General features: G+C 44.9%; 1 protein-coding gene across 1 annotated transcript in view; it reads left to right on the top strand.

Moving 5' to 3' along the window:
• The window catches only part of KCNQ3 (potassium voltage-gated channel subfamily Q member 3), a 206,388-nt gene that overhangs the window by 178,758 nt on the left and 11,649 nt on the right, over nt 1–15,981 (top strand). The window contains exons 4-10 of the mRNA XM_081949866.1: nt 1,688–1,860; nt 4,058–4,210; nt 5,539–5,649; nt 8,411–8,506; nt 9,145–9,239; nt 10,720–10,743; nt 13,486–13,673. Coding sequence (XP_081805992.1) covers nt 1,688–1,860; nt 4,058–4,210; nt 5,539–5,649; nt 8,411–8,506; nt 9,145–9,239; nt 10,720–10,743; nt 13,486–13,673 — 840 coding nt within the window. The remainder of the gene's footprint in view (nt 1–1,687; nt 1,861–4,057; nt 4,211–5,538; nt 5,650–8,410; nt 8,507–9,144; nt 9,240–10,719; nt 10,744–13,485; nt 13,674–15,981) is intronic.

Genomic DNA, 15,981 nt, shown 5'->3' with positions numbered 1-15,981 from the left:
TGATGACAAACACCTGTGCTCCTTTCTGCCCCTCCCTTCTCGGCCCTCCGCCATCATCAGGACAACGCCATCTGCCTGTTCTGACTTAGGCTTCCCCAAAAAGCACGAAGCAGATTCCTGGTCCCGACAAAATCCCTTTTATTAAAGGAATGTGAATTCCTCCCAGTTACATTCAGCAAACGCCTGGCAAACAGTCTTTCAAAGGTGAAGTAATGACTACAGACCTTATCTAGCCTGGAAAGCTGCCTATAAATATTTCCCAAGCGCAGTGCAGTGCAGTGCAAGGGAAGGCTTGGCACAGAGTTTCTGAGATTCACAGACAGATCTTCACACTCCTGAAACAAAGGAATTGTTTCCTGCAAAATCCCACTCCTTTTTAGCTCCTCTTTCGCTTCCTATGGGAGGGGATATTCGCCATCTACTTGTGGCTTTACTCCCAAGTTGACCCAGATTTTTTAGCTGTTCTTTTCTTCTGTTAGCTCTGTGCATGCGCACACTGGGAACAGGCTTGAGCTGTTCCTCTGCCTCACTGCTGTCTGGATCCGAAGGCAGCTGAGAACTGCCAGACGGCCTCGGTCCTGTCTCTGCCTCTGACACAGAGCCCTCCTCCGAGCCTTCCCCAGACTCCAGGACTGGCCCATGTTCCTCCCCAACCTCCTCACTATCCGAATCTGCTGCCGCTGGCAAGCCACAACACTGCCAATCCAACTGGAGCTGTCAATCAAGCACCCGCATTTAAATGACCTCTCATAAATCGAGGACTACCTGTATTGATAAAGCCTTGGAGCTGTGTAGGTCAGGGGTTTCTAGCCCCTGGTCCATGGACCACCACTGATCCATGGTATGCCAGCAATTGGTGCATGCAACAAGCGAAGTCCCAACTGCAGGATGCAGGCAGCATGCAAAACCACGCCCTCTCCGGGGAATGGAAAAAAAAAGCCTTTCTCCAGTCCCTGGTGCCCAAAAGGTTAGCGGCCACTGGTGTAGATGGTATGCTAAAACCACTCATGCAGATAAAGCTGCAAACAAGGGGACTAAATGAACCTGAAACAGATATTTAATAAAGAGTGTTGTGGCCTTTTGGCCGCTGGCCCATCCGGCAGTGGAATCAGATGAGGAGGAGGCATGGGAATCAGGGTCAGCATTAAGGCAACGTGAGAGCTCCGAGAGAGAAGAGGGAATGGAGGTGTCAGAGAGAGAGAGAGGCAGAGGCAGGGCTGTCCGTCAGCCCTCAGGTAGAGACTCAACAGCCTCCAGGTCTGGAGGTGGCTGATGAGGAAGAGGAGGAACAGCGGAGTCCAGTCCCTGACGCACGGATGCCCAGAAGGCAGAGGAGAGGAGAGCAGTGGAAATCCATGGGCTGATCCTTGGGATGAAAGAGCCACCCTGCTAGCGAAGCCCCACTCTAGCTCTGGGGATAAAAGGCAGGGGAAGGAGATGAATAGGTGTGGCGGACAATTATTCCTCTCCCTGCCAGACAGACAGACTTGTTAACCTGCTGTGTGTGTGAGAGAAACTTTTTGCGAGGCTGCTGGTGCTCCTAATAAAGACATCATTGATTTAAATACAGAGGATTTGTTGTGTTTGGTGAGCTGGGTCAAAACATCTAGATTTTCATGCCATCTATTTTCAAATGAATCCTGGGTCCTTTCTTCGGGCAAGATTTGTTCTCTATCTCTCCGCGCAGATATCTTCGTACTGATCGCCTCCGTCCCCGTGGTAGCTGTTGGCAACCAAGGCAATGTGCTAGCTACATCTCTGAGAAGTCTCCGTTTCCTCCAGATCCTAAGGATGCTGCGTATGGACCGCAGAGGTGGCACCTGGAAGCTTCTGGGGTCAGCTATTTGTGCACATAGCAAGGTAAGGAGAGAATATGGGTAGCTCAGGGTTGGAGTGGTGCGGTGGCCTAGAGGTGGAGCTCTCACCTCACAGTCAGGAGGCTGTGAGTTCGATCCTAGGTAGAGGCACATATTTCTCTCTCTGGATATATGGGAATATATCTGCTGAACAAAACTCCACATTGACGACAGGGAGGGCATCCGGCCATTATAAACTCTGCTAGCTCCATTCAGTTGCCCAGACTCCACCCTGCAAGGGTTATGGGGTCATTAAAAGAAGATGATTGGTAGCTCAGGTTTGAACTGTGGGGTCCCCAATGCTCTCTGAGCTTGCTTGTTTTCTTGCAGACGTTTCATTACCCAACTGGGTAACATCATCAGTGCTAGAAGGAAATGGGGAAGATGAGGGAAGAAGAATAGAATGAAAACAATAAAGCCATGAAGGATAAATTATCCATAAAAGCACCTCTGCTGGTCCAGATTGAGTATTCATAGTAGTTTAGGGATTTGGGGGGGGGGGGGTAATTTTATTTACAAAATAAAAATTTCCCCCCTTCAACATATTTAGAGAATCACACCTCTCCGGCTGCTGCGGGTAACCTGGGAGACAGCCTTAAGAAAGATACATGTGGAATGTACTTCTGTTTGTGGCTGCCATGCTGTGTCATCAGTTCCCCATCCCCCTTGCCTATGGCAACTCAAGAGCAGGCCAGGGATGCTTTGCGAGTTGACACTAATTGGATACGCAACAAAACATTAATTGAATTAATTTACCCTGACCGGTAAGCTGTACCCCCTCAGGATTGTCCCAAGAGTTTGGGTTGCTTTGGGTAAGAACCTCAGGAAGTCCCCCTCTCTCTTCACGAGTCTATCTTCTCACCCATATCATTGCTAGCTGCTTCTCATTCTCTTTGGGATTATCTTCAGTGATTACCATGGATAAGAAATAGAAGCATCTGCTGTTCCTGCTCAGATCTATTCCTGCTGTCTAAACTGGCATGAAAGGTTAGCAAATGAGCAGGCTGCCGTGTAAAGACCAACATGGAGTAGATCCAAAGGTTTATTGTCAGTAGACCTTCCCTTGAGGTGTGGAATGGATCCATTCTTACACCAACCCTTAGAGACGTTCCCCAACTATGATAGTTACTATCATAGTAACGATAGTTTCTATAGTTACTATGTACAAGTAAATGTTAGAAGTTAAGACTACTATTACGTATGCTTAAAAAGTAAAAAAAAAAGAGAGATGATGGATAGATACATAATACTTTTTTAATATGGGAATTGTTGTATTAGAGGTTTTGAAATAAGAGCCAGAAAGCAGAAATTGGGAAAACACCACCAAGTGCATTTTAATTGCAAGGTTATTAAGATTTATATCCAAATCTTAGAAGCAAAAAAGAAAGAAAAGAAAAAGACTATTATTATGTATACTTAAATAATACTACTATTGTTACTAGTATTTTGTATAGAGCAAATTGACCCAGCCAATGTACTATCGCTACAGCCCGCAAAAGTGTTCCGTTGGAGAATGTGATTTATGACACACCCTGGGGGGAGGGGGGAAACAGGGTCATAATTGGGTCATAAATTACATGGGGTCAGAGTTGGCTTGCTGTCAGGGTTCCAATGGATGGCCTAATGAAACCATGAGCCTTGAGCCAAGCTTCAAAAGAAATCCAGTTATTTATTAGGAGCAACACATCAGCACATACCCAAGTGAAGCCAACTCTGACCTCATGTAATCTATGACCCAATTATGACTCTGTTTCCCCCCTCCCCCAGGATGTGTCATAAATCACATTCTCCAATGGAGCACTTTTGCGGATTGTAGAGATCACTCCCCTCCAGCCGCTGTAGGTAACCCTGGGAGACAGCCTTGAGATGTCTGGAATGTGCTTCTGTTTGTGCTTGCCATGCTGCGTCATCAGTTCCCCATCCTCCTTGCCTATGGCAACTCGAGAGCAGGCCAAAGATGCTTTGCGAGTTGATAAGTACCTTCTTTGGACTGACTGAAGAAGCTACCTGGATAAGCAGCATAACACTTCAAACTCCCCCCAAAAAGGAAAAGAAGTCCAGTTGCTATGACACCACTTCCAGAAAAGTCTACCTGGATGGTTGAGAATCTTCATCCACTTCATTTAATTTATCTTAAATTAGGACTCTCATGGTTTGGTGGAGTGTTTTCCTTTTGCTTATGGCAATCTGTTCTCTCGCAGGAGCTCATCACTGCCTGGTACATTGGATTCTTAACCCTTATTCTCTCCTCATTCCTGGTTTACCTGGTGGAGAAGGACGTGCTTGAAAGAGATGAGGATGGAAAAGAGACCAAAGAGTTTGGGACCTATGCTGATGCCCTCTGGTGGGGACTGGTCAGTATCAATGGCGACTAAGCTCATTTGTTGAAGATCTTTTGTCTGAACATTTTTCTACCTTGTGGGGGCGTGCATGGGCTGTGTATTCCTACTGCATTGCTGACCCAGGTCAGTTAGTCTTAGTTGTACAGTGGGCTAGACCTAAGTAGTGTGTTAGTATTGATGAGTGTGGGGTTCTGCATGTGTTATGATTTGACTTAGAGTGGATACCCAGGTAATAGGTGAATTTTGCAACCAATATTCCTGTGTACTGTAAACTCAGCTGCTGGGTGGTATTTGTTATAGGTGGAAGGAAGGAAGGAAGGAAGGAAGGAAGGAAGGAAGGAAGGAAGGAAGGAAGGAAGGAAGGAAGGAGATGATGGGGGAGGGACGAGTAAGAGAAGGAAGGGAGACAGGTGGGGAAGAAAGGAAGGAAATTAAGGAAGGAGATGGATGGGAGGGAGGGATGAGTAGGAGAAGGAAGGGAAACAGTTGCGGGGAGGAAGGGATGGAGGAAGGAAGGAAAAAGAGATGGATGGGAGGGGGGAAGAGAAGGAAGATGGGTCAGCAAAGGAAGGTAGGAAGGAAGGAAAGAAAGAAAGAAGGAAGGAGTAGGGGATGGATGGGGAGGAAGGGATGGAGGGAAGAGTAGGGGAAGGAAAGAAGGAAAAAGGAGATAGATGGGAGAGAGGGAGGGATAAGGGGGCTAGGATAGATGGGCAAAGGAAGGGAAGAAAGGGAAGAAGGAAAGAGTAAGGGATGGATGGGGAGGAGGGAAGAAGGGATGGAGGGAAGAATAAGAAAAGGAAGGAAGGAAGAAGGAAGGAAGGAAGGGAGGAAGGAGTAGGGGATAGATGGGGAGGAAGGGATGGAGGGAAGAGTAGGAGAAAGAAAGAAGAAAGGAAGAGTAGGAGAAGGAAGGAAGGAGGGAAAAAGGAGATAGATGGGAGAGAGGGAGGGATAAGAGGGAGATAGATGGGCAAAGGTAGGGAAGGAAGGGAAGAAGGAAAGAAGGAAGGAGTAAGGGATGGATGGATGGGGAGGAGGGAAGAAGGGATGGAGGGAAGAGTAGGAGAAGGAAGGAAGGAGAAAACATTTTACGGTCTTGTGTGAAAACAAAACTTGCAGAACGGCCCCTCTGCACTGTATTCCAACAGACTGAAAACCTTACAGAGAGTAATAAACCCCCGGGGGCCCTCCAGGGCGTAGCAACTCAAGGCTTACCAGTCAGGTGTGATGCAGAGATCTGGGTGTGGAACGGGGCACCTGGAAATGCCAAGGAATCATTCTTCTTGCCCATTTGCTTTGTCTTTCTTACAGACTGTCCCAAACCTTCTCCCCCACAGATTACGCTGGCAACAATCGGATATGGGGACAAGACACCCAAAACGTGGGAAGGCCGCTTGATCGCAGCAGCGTTTTCGTTAATCGGAGTTTCGTTTTTTGCTCTTCCGGCTGTAAGTGTCATCCAGGACTTCCTGAGGTCCTGAAAACCTTTTTTTAAACAAAATTTTTTATTATAGAGTTTTCTTCGTTTTACATCACAGTTTCAGCTTTGCAACAGCTGAATATACCTCTTATATCCGCAGTTTTTTACGTTATCCATCCTATTATGTCTCCTAGTATACAGTATTATGTTCAGAACTATTGTTTCCATATTTCTAACACAAATCTCTAAATAATTATCATTCTAGATATTTTATTTTACATTTTTATAACATCTTACCATAATATTATTTACAATATATCTTCTTCTGTCTATCATTATACCTATTTCTAATTTCTAATGTGTTGATCAGCTTTCATTGTTAATTATCGAATCTTTGCATCTTTATACCATACTTCCCAAATTAAATAGTATTCTGTTTCTCCTTTGTCTTTAATTCCCATTGTCAACCTGTCCATCTCAGCGCAGTCTAATGCTTTCTTTATTTCCATTTCCTCTGTGGGTATATTTCCATTTTTCCAATTTTGAGCATATACGATTCTAGCCGCTGTTATTACATGTAGTATTAAGTATTGGGTTTTTTAAAATCGTATTTCCCTGTTAACACGCCTAATAGAAATCGCCCTGGCTTTAAATCTATTTCAATCCGCTTTTTTAATCCTTATCCAATACTTTTTTTTGCCGATGGACAGGTCCACCACATATGGTAGTATGTTCCCTGTGTCTGCATTTCTCCCCTGAAATCTTTTTTGCGATTCCACAAAGTTTCTTCCTCTGAAAATAAAAAGGCATCAGTTTCTTTAATATTGCTTGAGAATTTCTTCCTAATTTCTTTTACAATTTTGGAAGTTGTGAAGGTGTCGTGGGCTTCTGTGATGTGTTTTTCCATCTCTCTGGAGCCCTCAAACATTTCAATACAGGTAGTCCTTGACTTATGACCACAATTGGGAACCCCCCCCATCTCTATTGTTAAGTGAGGCATTTGTTAACTGAGCTTAAAGGACTGAAGTCGAAGTTTTCAAAAAGAGACTCGACAGTCGCTTGTCTGAAATGGCACGCAGAGCCATCTCTCCGGGCATGCCAGCTATCGCCTATTGCTCTTCCAGGTTCCGATGCACACATGTGTGCCAGCCAGCTGGTCTATGCATGCATGGGAGCACCAGAAAGCAGAAGAGTAGCATGCGCCGGGAAGCTCAATTTCCGGCATGCCAGCTGATCTTCGCACATGCATGCGCACCAGAAACTGGAAGCTCAGCTTCCCAGTGTACGCATGCACGTCAGGGAACTGCTCTTCCAGTTTTTCAACACTCCCGCATGTGCACTCCAGGAAACTCCTTTTCTGGTTTCCGGCACTCCCCTGCTCACATGCTCCCATTTCAGCACTTGGTGCCCAAAAGGTTTGCCAACGCTGGTATAGGATCTCCTGCTTGAGGAGGGGGCTGGACTAGAAGACCTTCAAGGTCCCTCCCAGCTCTATTCTCTTCAGTGAAGATGTGGTTTTACCTAGCATCATGCTGTGAGATTTAATGGGAAGTCATGGAAACTGCAGACTGCTGGTGAGTTTGTGCGATGAAACAGCAAACAAAAATCACATCCTGCGGCCACACTGACACCATTCGAGAACGCCCTGTGTATTAACGACAACGCCAGTGAAATTTGCTTCTCTTTCGAAAAATAATTATTAAAAGGAAATTCTTCCCATCGCCCTGAAGGACACATAAGAGATCAACTTAACAAGTGCAGTAATTCACCTAAACAACTGTGGCAAGGAAGGTTATGAAATGGTGGAAAACTCACTTAACGACTGCCTTGGTTAGCAATCGAAATTTGTCCCTCAGTTGTGGTCGTAAATTGAAGGATTTACCTATAATGAACCATGGATTTTGCACTTAACAACCATCGTGTTCGCATTATGACTGCTGCAAACCCCTCTCCCCCAGTAAAATTGTTTTACCACCATGATAACGTACAACTGTAATATGCAAGCTACATTACAGTCATAATGTAAGTATAACCTGCATATCGTTAGACAGGATATGGGTCATAAACAGAAGGAACTAGAAATCCTAACACAGGAAAGTAACGGTGGCGTGTTAAATATCACCCACACTTGGTGAGTAGGAGGCATATTTGGAATATTGAATCCAAGGGATCCTGGTTAGTCCAGGGGTCAGCAACTGCAACTCCAGAGCTGCATGTGGCTCTTTCATCCCTCTGCTGCGGCTTCCTGTCGCCAGTCAGCTCCACAATTGATAAGGCTTTTGGTTAGGACAGGTAGAGGAAAAAGAACTCCGTGCTAGGAGAAAACTCTATGATGGGGGAACTGGACTTCCGGTTGGCTCCAGAATTGAAGGGGGGGGGGGCTTCCGTTTAGGAACTTTGTGGCTCTTTGAGTGTTTAAGGTTGCCGACCCCTGGGTGAGTCCCAAGGAAAGGGAAGGCGGAACAGCGGGAAGAAATTGGCATTCTTGACTATGGAAGTACCAACAACAGCAGAAGGCGATAAAGTGTCCCACGTGGCTTATATGCTTCTCGCTATCATTTTTATGAGCACTCAGAGTCTCATCTCTCACTTTCTCCAGGCTTCATTGGACCTCGTTCAGCTTCTGCTGTCCTGGAAAAAAAAAAGGAGAAAGAACAAATCCTGACTCTTTGTTATGGGGTTGGAGGAAGAGATTCCCCCCCCCCACACACACACACACTCCCGCCCCCATCCTATGCTTTTCACGAAGAAATATTTAAAAGCTTTGATTTGTTCATCTTGCCTTGCAGGGCATTTTGGGTTCAGGACTGGCCCTAAAAGTCCAGGAACAACATCGCCAAAAGCACTTTGAAAAAAGAAGGAAACCAGCAGCTGAACTCATACAGGTTTGCAAGTCCTGCTTTTCTGTAACACGTGATTGGAAACCATACAGAATGACCATGCCTTCGAAAGCCATAATGTAGGATAGGGGCTTCCAAACTTGGCAGCTTTAAGACTAGTGGACTTCAACTCCCAGAATTCCTCAGCTGGCTTAAAGTCTTAAAAGTTGCCAAATATTTGTTGTGGCCCATCAGTGGCCAGCAGAGGAGGTTGGGGAGGAGCATGGGCCAGTCCTGGAGGCTGGGGAAAGCTCGGACGAGGGCTCTGCGTCGGAGGCAGAGATGAGGCTGAGGGGGTCTTTCAGTGATCAGGTGCCTACAGAGCTAGACAGCTCCAAGTTCAGAAGAGGCTTTGGACTCAGCAGATATATCGCATCATATATCTATCTGCCCTACTTTTCACCCATGTGGTCTGAAGTTTCATTTTGCTTTGCTGGCCGGGAAAAGGGTGATTGTAACAACCTTCAAACGCAGGAACGAAGAATCAGTAACAATCCAGATTTTGTTCCTTGCATTGCTCAATCTATTTAGTTGATTAATACTATCAATATTTAGACAATCGATTAAATTTCCCCCATAACATTTGTTCATTAGACATACACATATAAAGACTACATTTCTCATACTTCTCTTGTGTTCTCTAGGCTGCGTGGAGGTACTACGCTACTAATCCTAATAGGATAGATCTTGTTGCCACATGGAGGTTTTACGAGACTGTGGTATCATTCCCATATTTCAGGTAAGTTCTGTACATTGGGACATTTTTGGTTCACTGTCTCAACTTAAGTTCTTTGGAAGGATTGTCTAAGCCAAGCTGGAGAGGAGGACATGTGAAAGGACCAGCTTTGTAATGGAAAAGTAGGGGAAGAATGTTGTTATCACCTGAAGACCCCCTCCTTCGGGGCCTTCTTGCTACCTGAGGGTTATGGGAGTTCAGATGTAGGAAGGACCTCAATTTGGAAGATATTCTGTATTTTGTATTTTGTATTAAAGTCTGTATGTCTATGGAGTTTCTCAGTCATCCAGGTCAAAGTTGTCTCAAAGGTGCTTTTTCAAGAGGCAACTGGACTTTCTGGTTTTTCGTGGAAGACATTTCATTTCTCATCCAAGAAGCTTCTTCAGCTCTGACAGGATGATGGGGAATGGAAGGATTTATACTCCTTGCAGACAGCTGGTCAATTGCATTCTTTTAGAGAGTTGTTGAGGCCACCTGGAGGTTTATCTGAGTCATTGGGGGCCACCTGGTGGTAGTGCAATTGAGTGTGGAGCCTTCTTGGAACTGTTGAAAGGACTGTGTTGTAGACTGGAGATAGATGAGGTCGTATCCCTCCCATCTGTTGAGAGAGGCCTGTTCAGTTTTGACATAGATGGCCTCTTTGACTCCTCTTTCAAACCAACGGTCCTCTCTGTCCAAAATGTGGATTTGGCTGTCTTCAAAAGGGCGGCCTTTGTCTTTTAAATGCAGATGGACTGCTGAATCTTGTCCTGATGGGTTTGTTCTCCTATGTTGTGCCATGCATTTTTGAATTTATGAAGTTTATGAAAAGAAGGCAAATGACCAGGTGTCTGCAAGGAGTATAACAACTTCCATTCCCCCACCATCCAGTCAGAGCTGAAGAAGCTTCTCCGATGAGAAGCAAAACATCTTCAAAGAAAAACCAGAACATCCAATTGCCTCTTGGAAAAAAAAACATCCTTGGGAGGATCCTCATGTAGCCCAAACACCATGGTGGCAGGATTAAGGGTTTATATGATTGAAGAACCATAAAAACTGAAACGATTCACTTAACAACAGTGGTAAGAAAAGCTGTAAAGTGGGGCAAAACTCTCTTAACAAGTTTCTCACTTAGCAAAATAAATATTGGGCTCAATTGTGGATTTAAGTTCCCAGAAAAGAGTAGAAAAAAAATGTGTGAGTAGAATCCTTATTGGCAGACTTTGCACAACAGGCTTAATGAAACCATGTAGCATTGGTATTTTGTAACAGCTTGGTTAGTTTTAACCTCATTTTGCTTATTGTATCTCAGCCTATTGTGCAAAGTAAAATTATTGGATTAATACAAACTGGAACGTATCATTGAAACGTACCTCATTTTTTAATCCTGTAACTGGGTTAAATATGATATGAAATGTAGCTCCAGGTGTCAAAACCAATAACGCTAATTTCCCCCCCATTGTTTTGTTCTCACTTTTTTCTTTCTGTTTCCATCTTCCCAAAGGAAAGAGCAAGTGGATGGAACCAGGTATGTACTTCGGATCTTGGTGTTCCTTTTAGTAGAGCATGCTTTTCTAAGGTGGCTTCCTTCAGATGAGTTATGGAGGTTGGGGGAAGCGACGCTTAAGAGACAGCATTTACAAATTTTAAGGCAGACGTGAAGTGTTAATACCACTTTATAATGCCTTGGTAAGGCCACACTTGGAATACTGCATTCAGTTCTGGTCATCACGATGTAAAAAAGATGTGGAGACTCTAGAAAGAGTGCAGAGAAGAGCAACAAAGATGATTAGGGGACTGGAGACTAAAACATATGAAGAACGGTTGCAGGAACTGGGTATGTTTAGCTTAAGAGAAAGAAGGACTAGGGGAGACATGATAGCAGTGTTCCAATATCTCAGGGTTTGCCACAAAGAAGAGGGAGTCAAACTATTCTCCAAAGCACCTGAGGGTAGAACAAGAAGCAATGGGTGGAAACTAATCAAGGAGAGAAGCAACTTAGAACTGAGGAGAAACTTCCTGACAGTGAGAACAATTAATCAGTGGAACAGCTTGCCTCCAGAAGTTGTGAATGCTCCAACACTGGAAGTCTTTAAGAAGATGTTGGATAGCCATCTGTCTGAAATGGTACAGGGTTTCCTGCCTAGGCAGGGGGTTGGACTAGAAGACCTCCAAGGTCCCTTCCAACTCTACTATTATATTGTATTGTATTGTATCGGTAGAACACAATACAGTTGGTCCTTGACTTACAACCATTTACTTAGTTACCATTTGACACTGCAAAAAGGGACTTATGTGTTCTGACCTAGGCCTCCCAAGATCATGAAGCAGACTCCTCGTCTCGATAAAACCTCTTTTATTTAGTTTAAAGTAAATTCCTCTCCAGCAAAGTCCCGGCCAACAGTCTTTCATGAGATTTCACAATTACAGACCTTTGTCAGGCTTGGAGAGCTGCCAGGCCGATATCTTCCAAATGCCACGCTGTAGCAGGCAATACCTGGGAAGAAGTCAGGAACAGATCTTCACCTTAATTAAATGAATGAATTGTCTCCTGCAGACTCCACTCCCCTTGTGCTCCTCTTTATTCCCTATGGGAGGAGCCATTCACGTCTATTGGTGCCTTTACTCCCGAATCGGCCCTTGTTCCTTAGCTGTTCCCTTCTCCTGACAGCTCTGCCCATGAGCACACTGGGAACAGGCTCCAGCTGTTCTTCTGCCTCACTGATATACGACTCCGAAGGCAGCTGAAAACTGGCATATGGCCCTGACCCCATCTCTGCCTCCGATATAGAGCCCTCGTCAGAGCCTTCCCCAGACTCCAGGACTGGGCCATGTTCCTCCCCAACCTCCTCACTTTCTGAGTCTGCCACCTGCTCCGCTGGCTGCTGGCGGGCCACAACATTATGACCGTTTTTTCTCATTTACAACCATTGCAGCATCTCCTTGGTCACACGATCAAAATCCCGATGCTTGGCAACTGGCTCCTATTTATGACGGTTGCAGGGCCCTGGGGTCATGCGATTCCCCTTTGAGATCTTCCGATAAGCAAAGTCAATAGGGAAGCCAGATTCACTTAACGACCATGTTAAGGAACTTGACACCTGCAGTGATTCCCTTAACAATGGTGGCAAGAAACTTTGGGCAAAATTCACTTAACAATGGTCTTGTTTAGCAACCGAAATATTGGGCTGAATTGTGGTCGTAGGTCGAGGACTGTCTGTAGACTGTCTAAAGTCTGTAGACTTTAGAACAGGGGCGTCCAAACTTGGGAACTTTAAGACTTGTGGACTTCAACTCCCAGAATTCTGGGAGTTGAAGTCCACAAGTCTTAAAGTTCCCAAGTTTGGACACCCCTCCTTTAGAAGAAATAGGAAGATAGTGGGATGAAGGCAAGGTAAAGGGGAGAGAAAGGTGAAGGATCTGGCAGAAACTGAGTCTATGAAGATAAAAAGAGAAAGATATGGGAGTTTTGCTCAGCTGAGGGAGTGTCTTCCTCCCACTGTAGGCCTCAGATGAGGCCTTTTTTTTATCCTTTCCTTGGGGAATTTAGCAAATGAGAACAGCCAAGTTCTCATTTCAAGATCTGAGAAGTCATCAAGAAGCTGTTAGAAGAAATGGGTGTGGAGGAGAGAAATTTACATATCCTTTCTCCTCTTTGGTCTGAAGCAGGTGTGGGTTCCGGCAGGGACTATTCATGGGGGTGCGCGTATGTGCTTGATGCGCTCCGCATGCAAGCACAGTGCAATAAAAATTGTTCTGTGCATGCGCAGGAGCAAAAACAAGTTGGCAAGCACCTATGGCGCCACCCGGAGAACCGGTTCGGGGGTGCTGCCATTTCCCGTGACCCAGGCTGCCAAACCACTACCGGTTCGGCCGAACGGGTCTGAACCGGTAGGAACTGACCACTGGTCTGAAGGGCCAGAGAGAAGAAACAGGAGGTATTTTAGCATCACGATCAGGGGAAGTCAGGTTCTCTAAATTATAACGCAAACCAAAATGTCTTCCTTACCAAGATCTGGATGCTGGAATTGCTGATTATCACGGTGCCTCAAAAGTAGACTATTTTATTTATTTATTTATTATTTATTTAGTTTGTCAAGCATGTGAAAGATAACAGGCATAAGTATAGACTCAGTCATTTTTCCCCATCAGATTTCAGGGGCCAATTTAATGGAGCAAAGAAGACCCTCCCTGGCTGTTGTTACCCACCTGACGTTCACTCCACCTGGATGGGGGGGAAAAAGTTGATCCTTTTTCTTATCTTTTTTAGCCAAAAGCTGGGTCTCTTGGATCGGGTTCGTGGTAGCAATCCTAAAGGGAAGCTGTTTACTCCTCTGAATATAGAAGCAATTGAAGAAAGTCCTTCCAAGGAGTCTAAGAACGTTGTCCTGATTAACCGAGATCGATTGCGCACAGCCTTCCGAATGAAAGCTTATGCATTCTGGCAAAGCTCAGAAGGTAAACTAACTCTTTCTTTCTTTCTTTCTTTCTTTCTTTCTTTCTTTCTTTTTCTTTCTCTCTCTCCCTCCTTTGTCCCTCCATTCCGTCTTTCTTTCTTTCTTTCTTTCTTTCTTTCTTTCTTTCTTTCTTTCTTTCTTTCTTTTTCTTTCTTTCTCTCTCCCTCCTTTGTCCCTCCATTCCGTCTTTCTTTCTTTCTTTCTTTCTTTCTTTCTCTCTCTCTCTCTCTTTCTTTTTCTTTCTCTCTCTCCCTCCTTTGTCCCTCCATTCCGTCTTTCTTTCTTTCTTCTCCTCCCTCCCTCCCCTCCCTCCCTCCTTTCTTTCTTTCTTTCTTTTTCTTTCTTTCTCTATCTCTCCCTCCTTTGTCCCTCCCTCCCTCCATCCTGTCTTTCGTTCTTTCTTTCTCTCTCCCTCCTTTGTCCGTCCGTCCCTCCCTCCCTCCTTTCTTTCTTTCTTTCTTTCTTTCTTTCTTTCTTTCTTTCTTTTTTCTTTCTTTCTCTCTCTCTCCCTCCTTTGTCCCTCCCTCCCTCCATCCTGTCTTTCGTTCTTTCTTTCTCTCTCCCTCCTTTGTCCGTCCGTCCCTCCCTCCCTCCTTTCTTTCTTTCTTTCTTTCTTTCTTTCTTTCTTTCTTTTTTCTTTCTTTCTCTCTATCCCTCCTTCATCCCATCTTCCTTCCTTCCTTCCTTCCTTCCTTCCTTCCTTCCTTCCTTCCTTCCTTCCTTCCTTCCTTCCCTTCCTTCCCTCCCTTCCTTCCCTCCCTTCCTTCCCTCCCTCCCTCTCTCCCTCCCTCTCTCTCTCCCTCTCTCTCTCTGTGTATGTGTAAACTTTCTTAGAGTGTACTTGCAGGAGCAGGTGGCAGAACCTGAGGAGGCGGAGTCAAAAGAGAGATCAGCCTAGAATCCCTGCATACTTAATTAATCTGCTTTATTTATTTTGCCGACTTTTCTTCTGAGCTGAATTGAAACGGACGACTACACTTAACAACCACATTTCGGACCAGAATTCCATTGCTAACAAAGTGGTTGTTAAATGAGGCGTGTCCATTTTGTGACCTTTTCTGCCATAGTTGCTAAGCAAATCACAGCCACCGTTAAATGAACCTCACAGTTGTTAAGCGAACTTTGCATTCCCCATGGACTGTGCTTGTAGGAAGTTGCCTGGGAAGCTTGCAAATGGCATTCCTGGGACACTGCAGCCGTCATAAACACAGACTGGTTGCAAGTCAGTATTATCGTATCCTATCCTGCCCTGCCCTGCCCTGCCCTGCCCTGTCCTACTCTGCCCCGTCCCGTCCCATCCTATCCCATCCCATCCTATCCTATCCTATCCTATCCTATCTTCTTCTATCCTACTACAAGGGCTTGGATCTTTTCTTCTAGCCCGCAGCCCCCTTCGTTTCTCAAAGATAAGTGCTTTGAATTGGAAGATTTGTTGAGAACGAGACTCTTGAAGCCTCAAGAGTGTAAAGCTCTTATGTGCAAATGTACAAAATGAACAAAGCACTTACCTTTGAATCTCTTTGCATCATGAGCTCCAATTTCCAGGTTCACGTAGTTGAACTGTAAATCTGTTCCTGGCTGTCTCTGCACAGCGACAGAAGAGAAGGAAGATCTATCTTAGATCTAGATCTTAGATCTATCCATCTTACAAAGCAGCCGCATGATTCTGAAAAAAATGTGGTGGCTGCTTAAATTATCTAGAGAAGGGGTTTTTGTGTGTGTGTAATGTGCTCCTACCTGTTGCCAAGCATCTTTGTTTGAAGAATGTATACAAAAATATTGGAGAAACATACAGGACCAAGAACGGTACCTTCTGCTTTGGGTTGGACTAGAAGACCTCCAAGGTCCCTTCCAACTCTCCTATTGTATTGTATTGTATTATTGTATTGCTTTCTTCCACAATAAAAATAGTTCCCACACACCAGAAAAAGAAACTTTCAAGCACCCTGGAAATTAGGTGGGGGGAAAAAATACCTCAGGATGATTTTTTTCCCCAGGAAATTGGAGGGCAGAGTTGGACATAATACATTACAACCTCTGGTCATGATCAGAATTCGTTCCATAACTTTGGTCGCAACCCAATTTGGTCCTGACTCAAATCCAATTTGGGAAATTTGGCATTTACAAAAAAAAAAAAAAAAAAAAATGGCACAGAAGAGGAAATTAGCCGCAGAAAAAAATTGTGAATTTTTTGGCCAGAGCCTGATTTGGTTGTGGACAGAAGCGTTCGTGACCAGAGCAGGGGTAAAATCCAGCAGGTTCTGACAGGTTCTGGAGAACCAAGTAGTGGAGATTTTGAGTAGTTCGGA

The sequence above is a fragment of the Natrix helvetica genome (genome assembly GCF_964273705.1).
Source record: "Natrix helvetica genome assembly, chromosome: 4".
Lineage (NCBI taxonomy): Eukaryota > Metazoa > Chordata > Lepidosauria > Squamata > Natricidae > Natrix > Natrix helvetica.
Note: the sequence above shows the minus strand (reverse complement) of the source record. Positions and strands in the feature narration are given on the sequence as shown.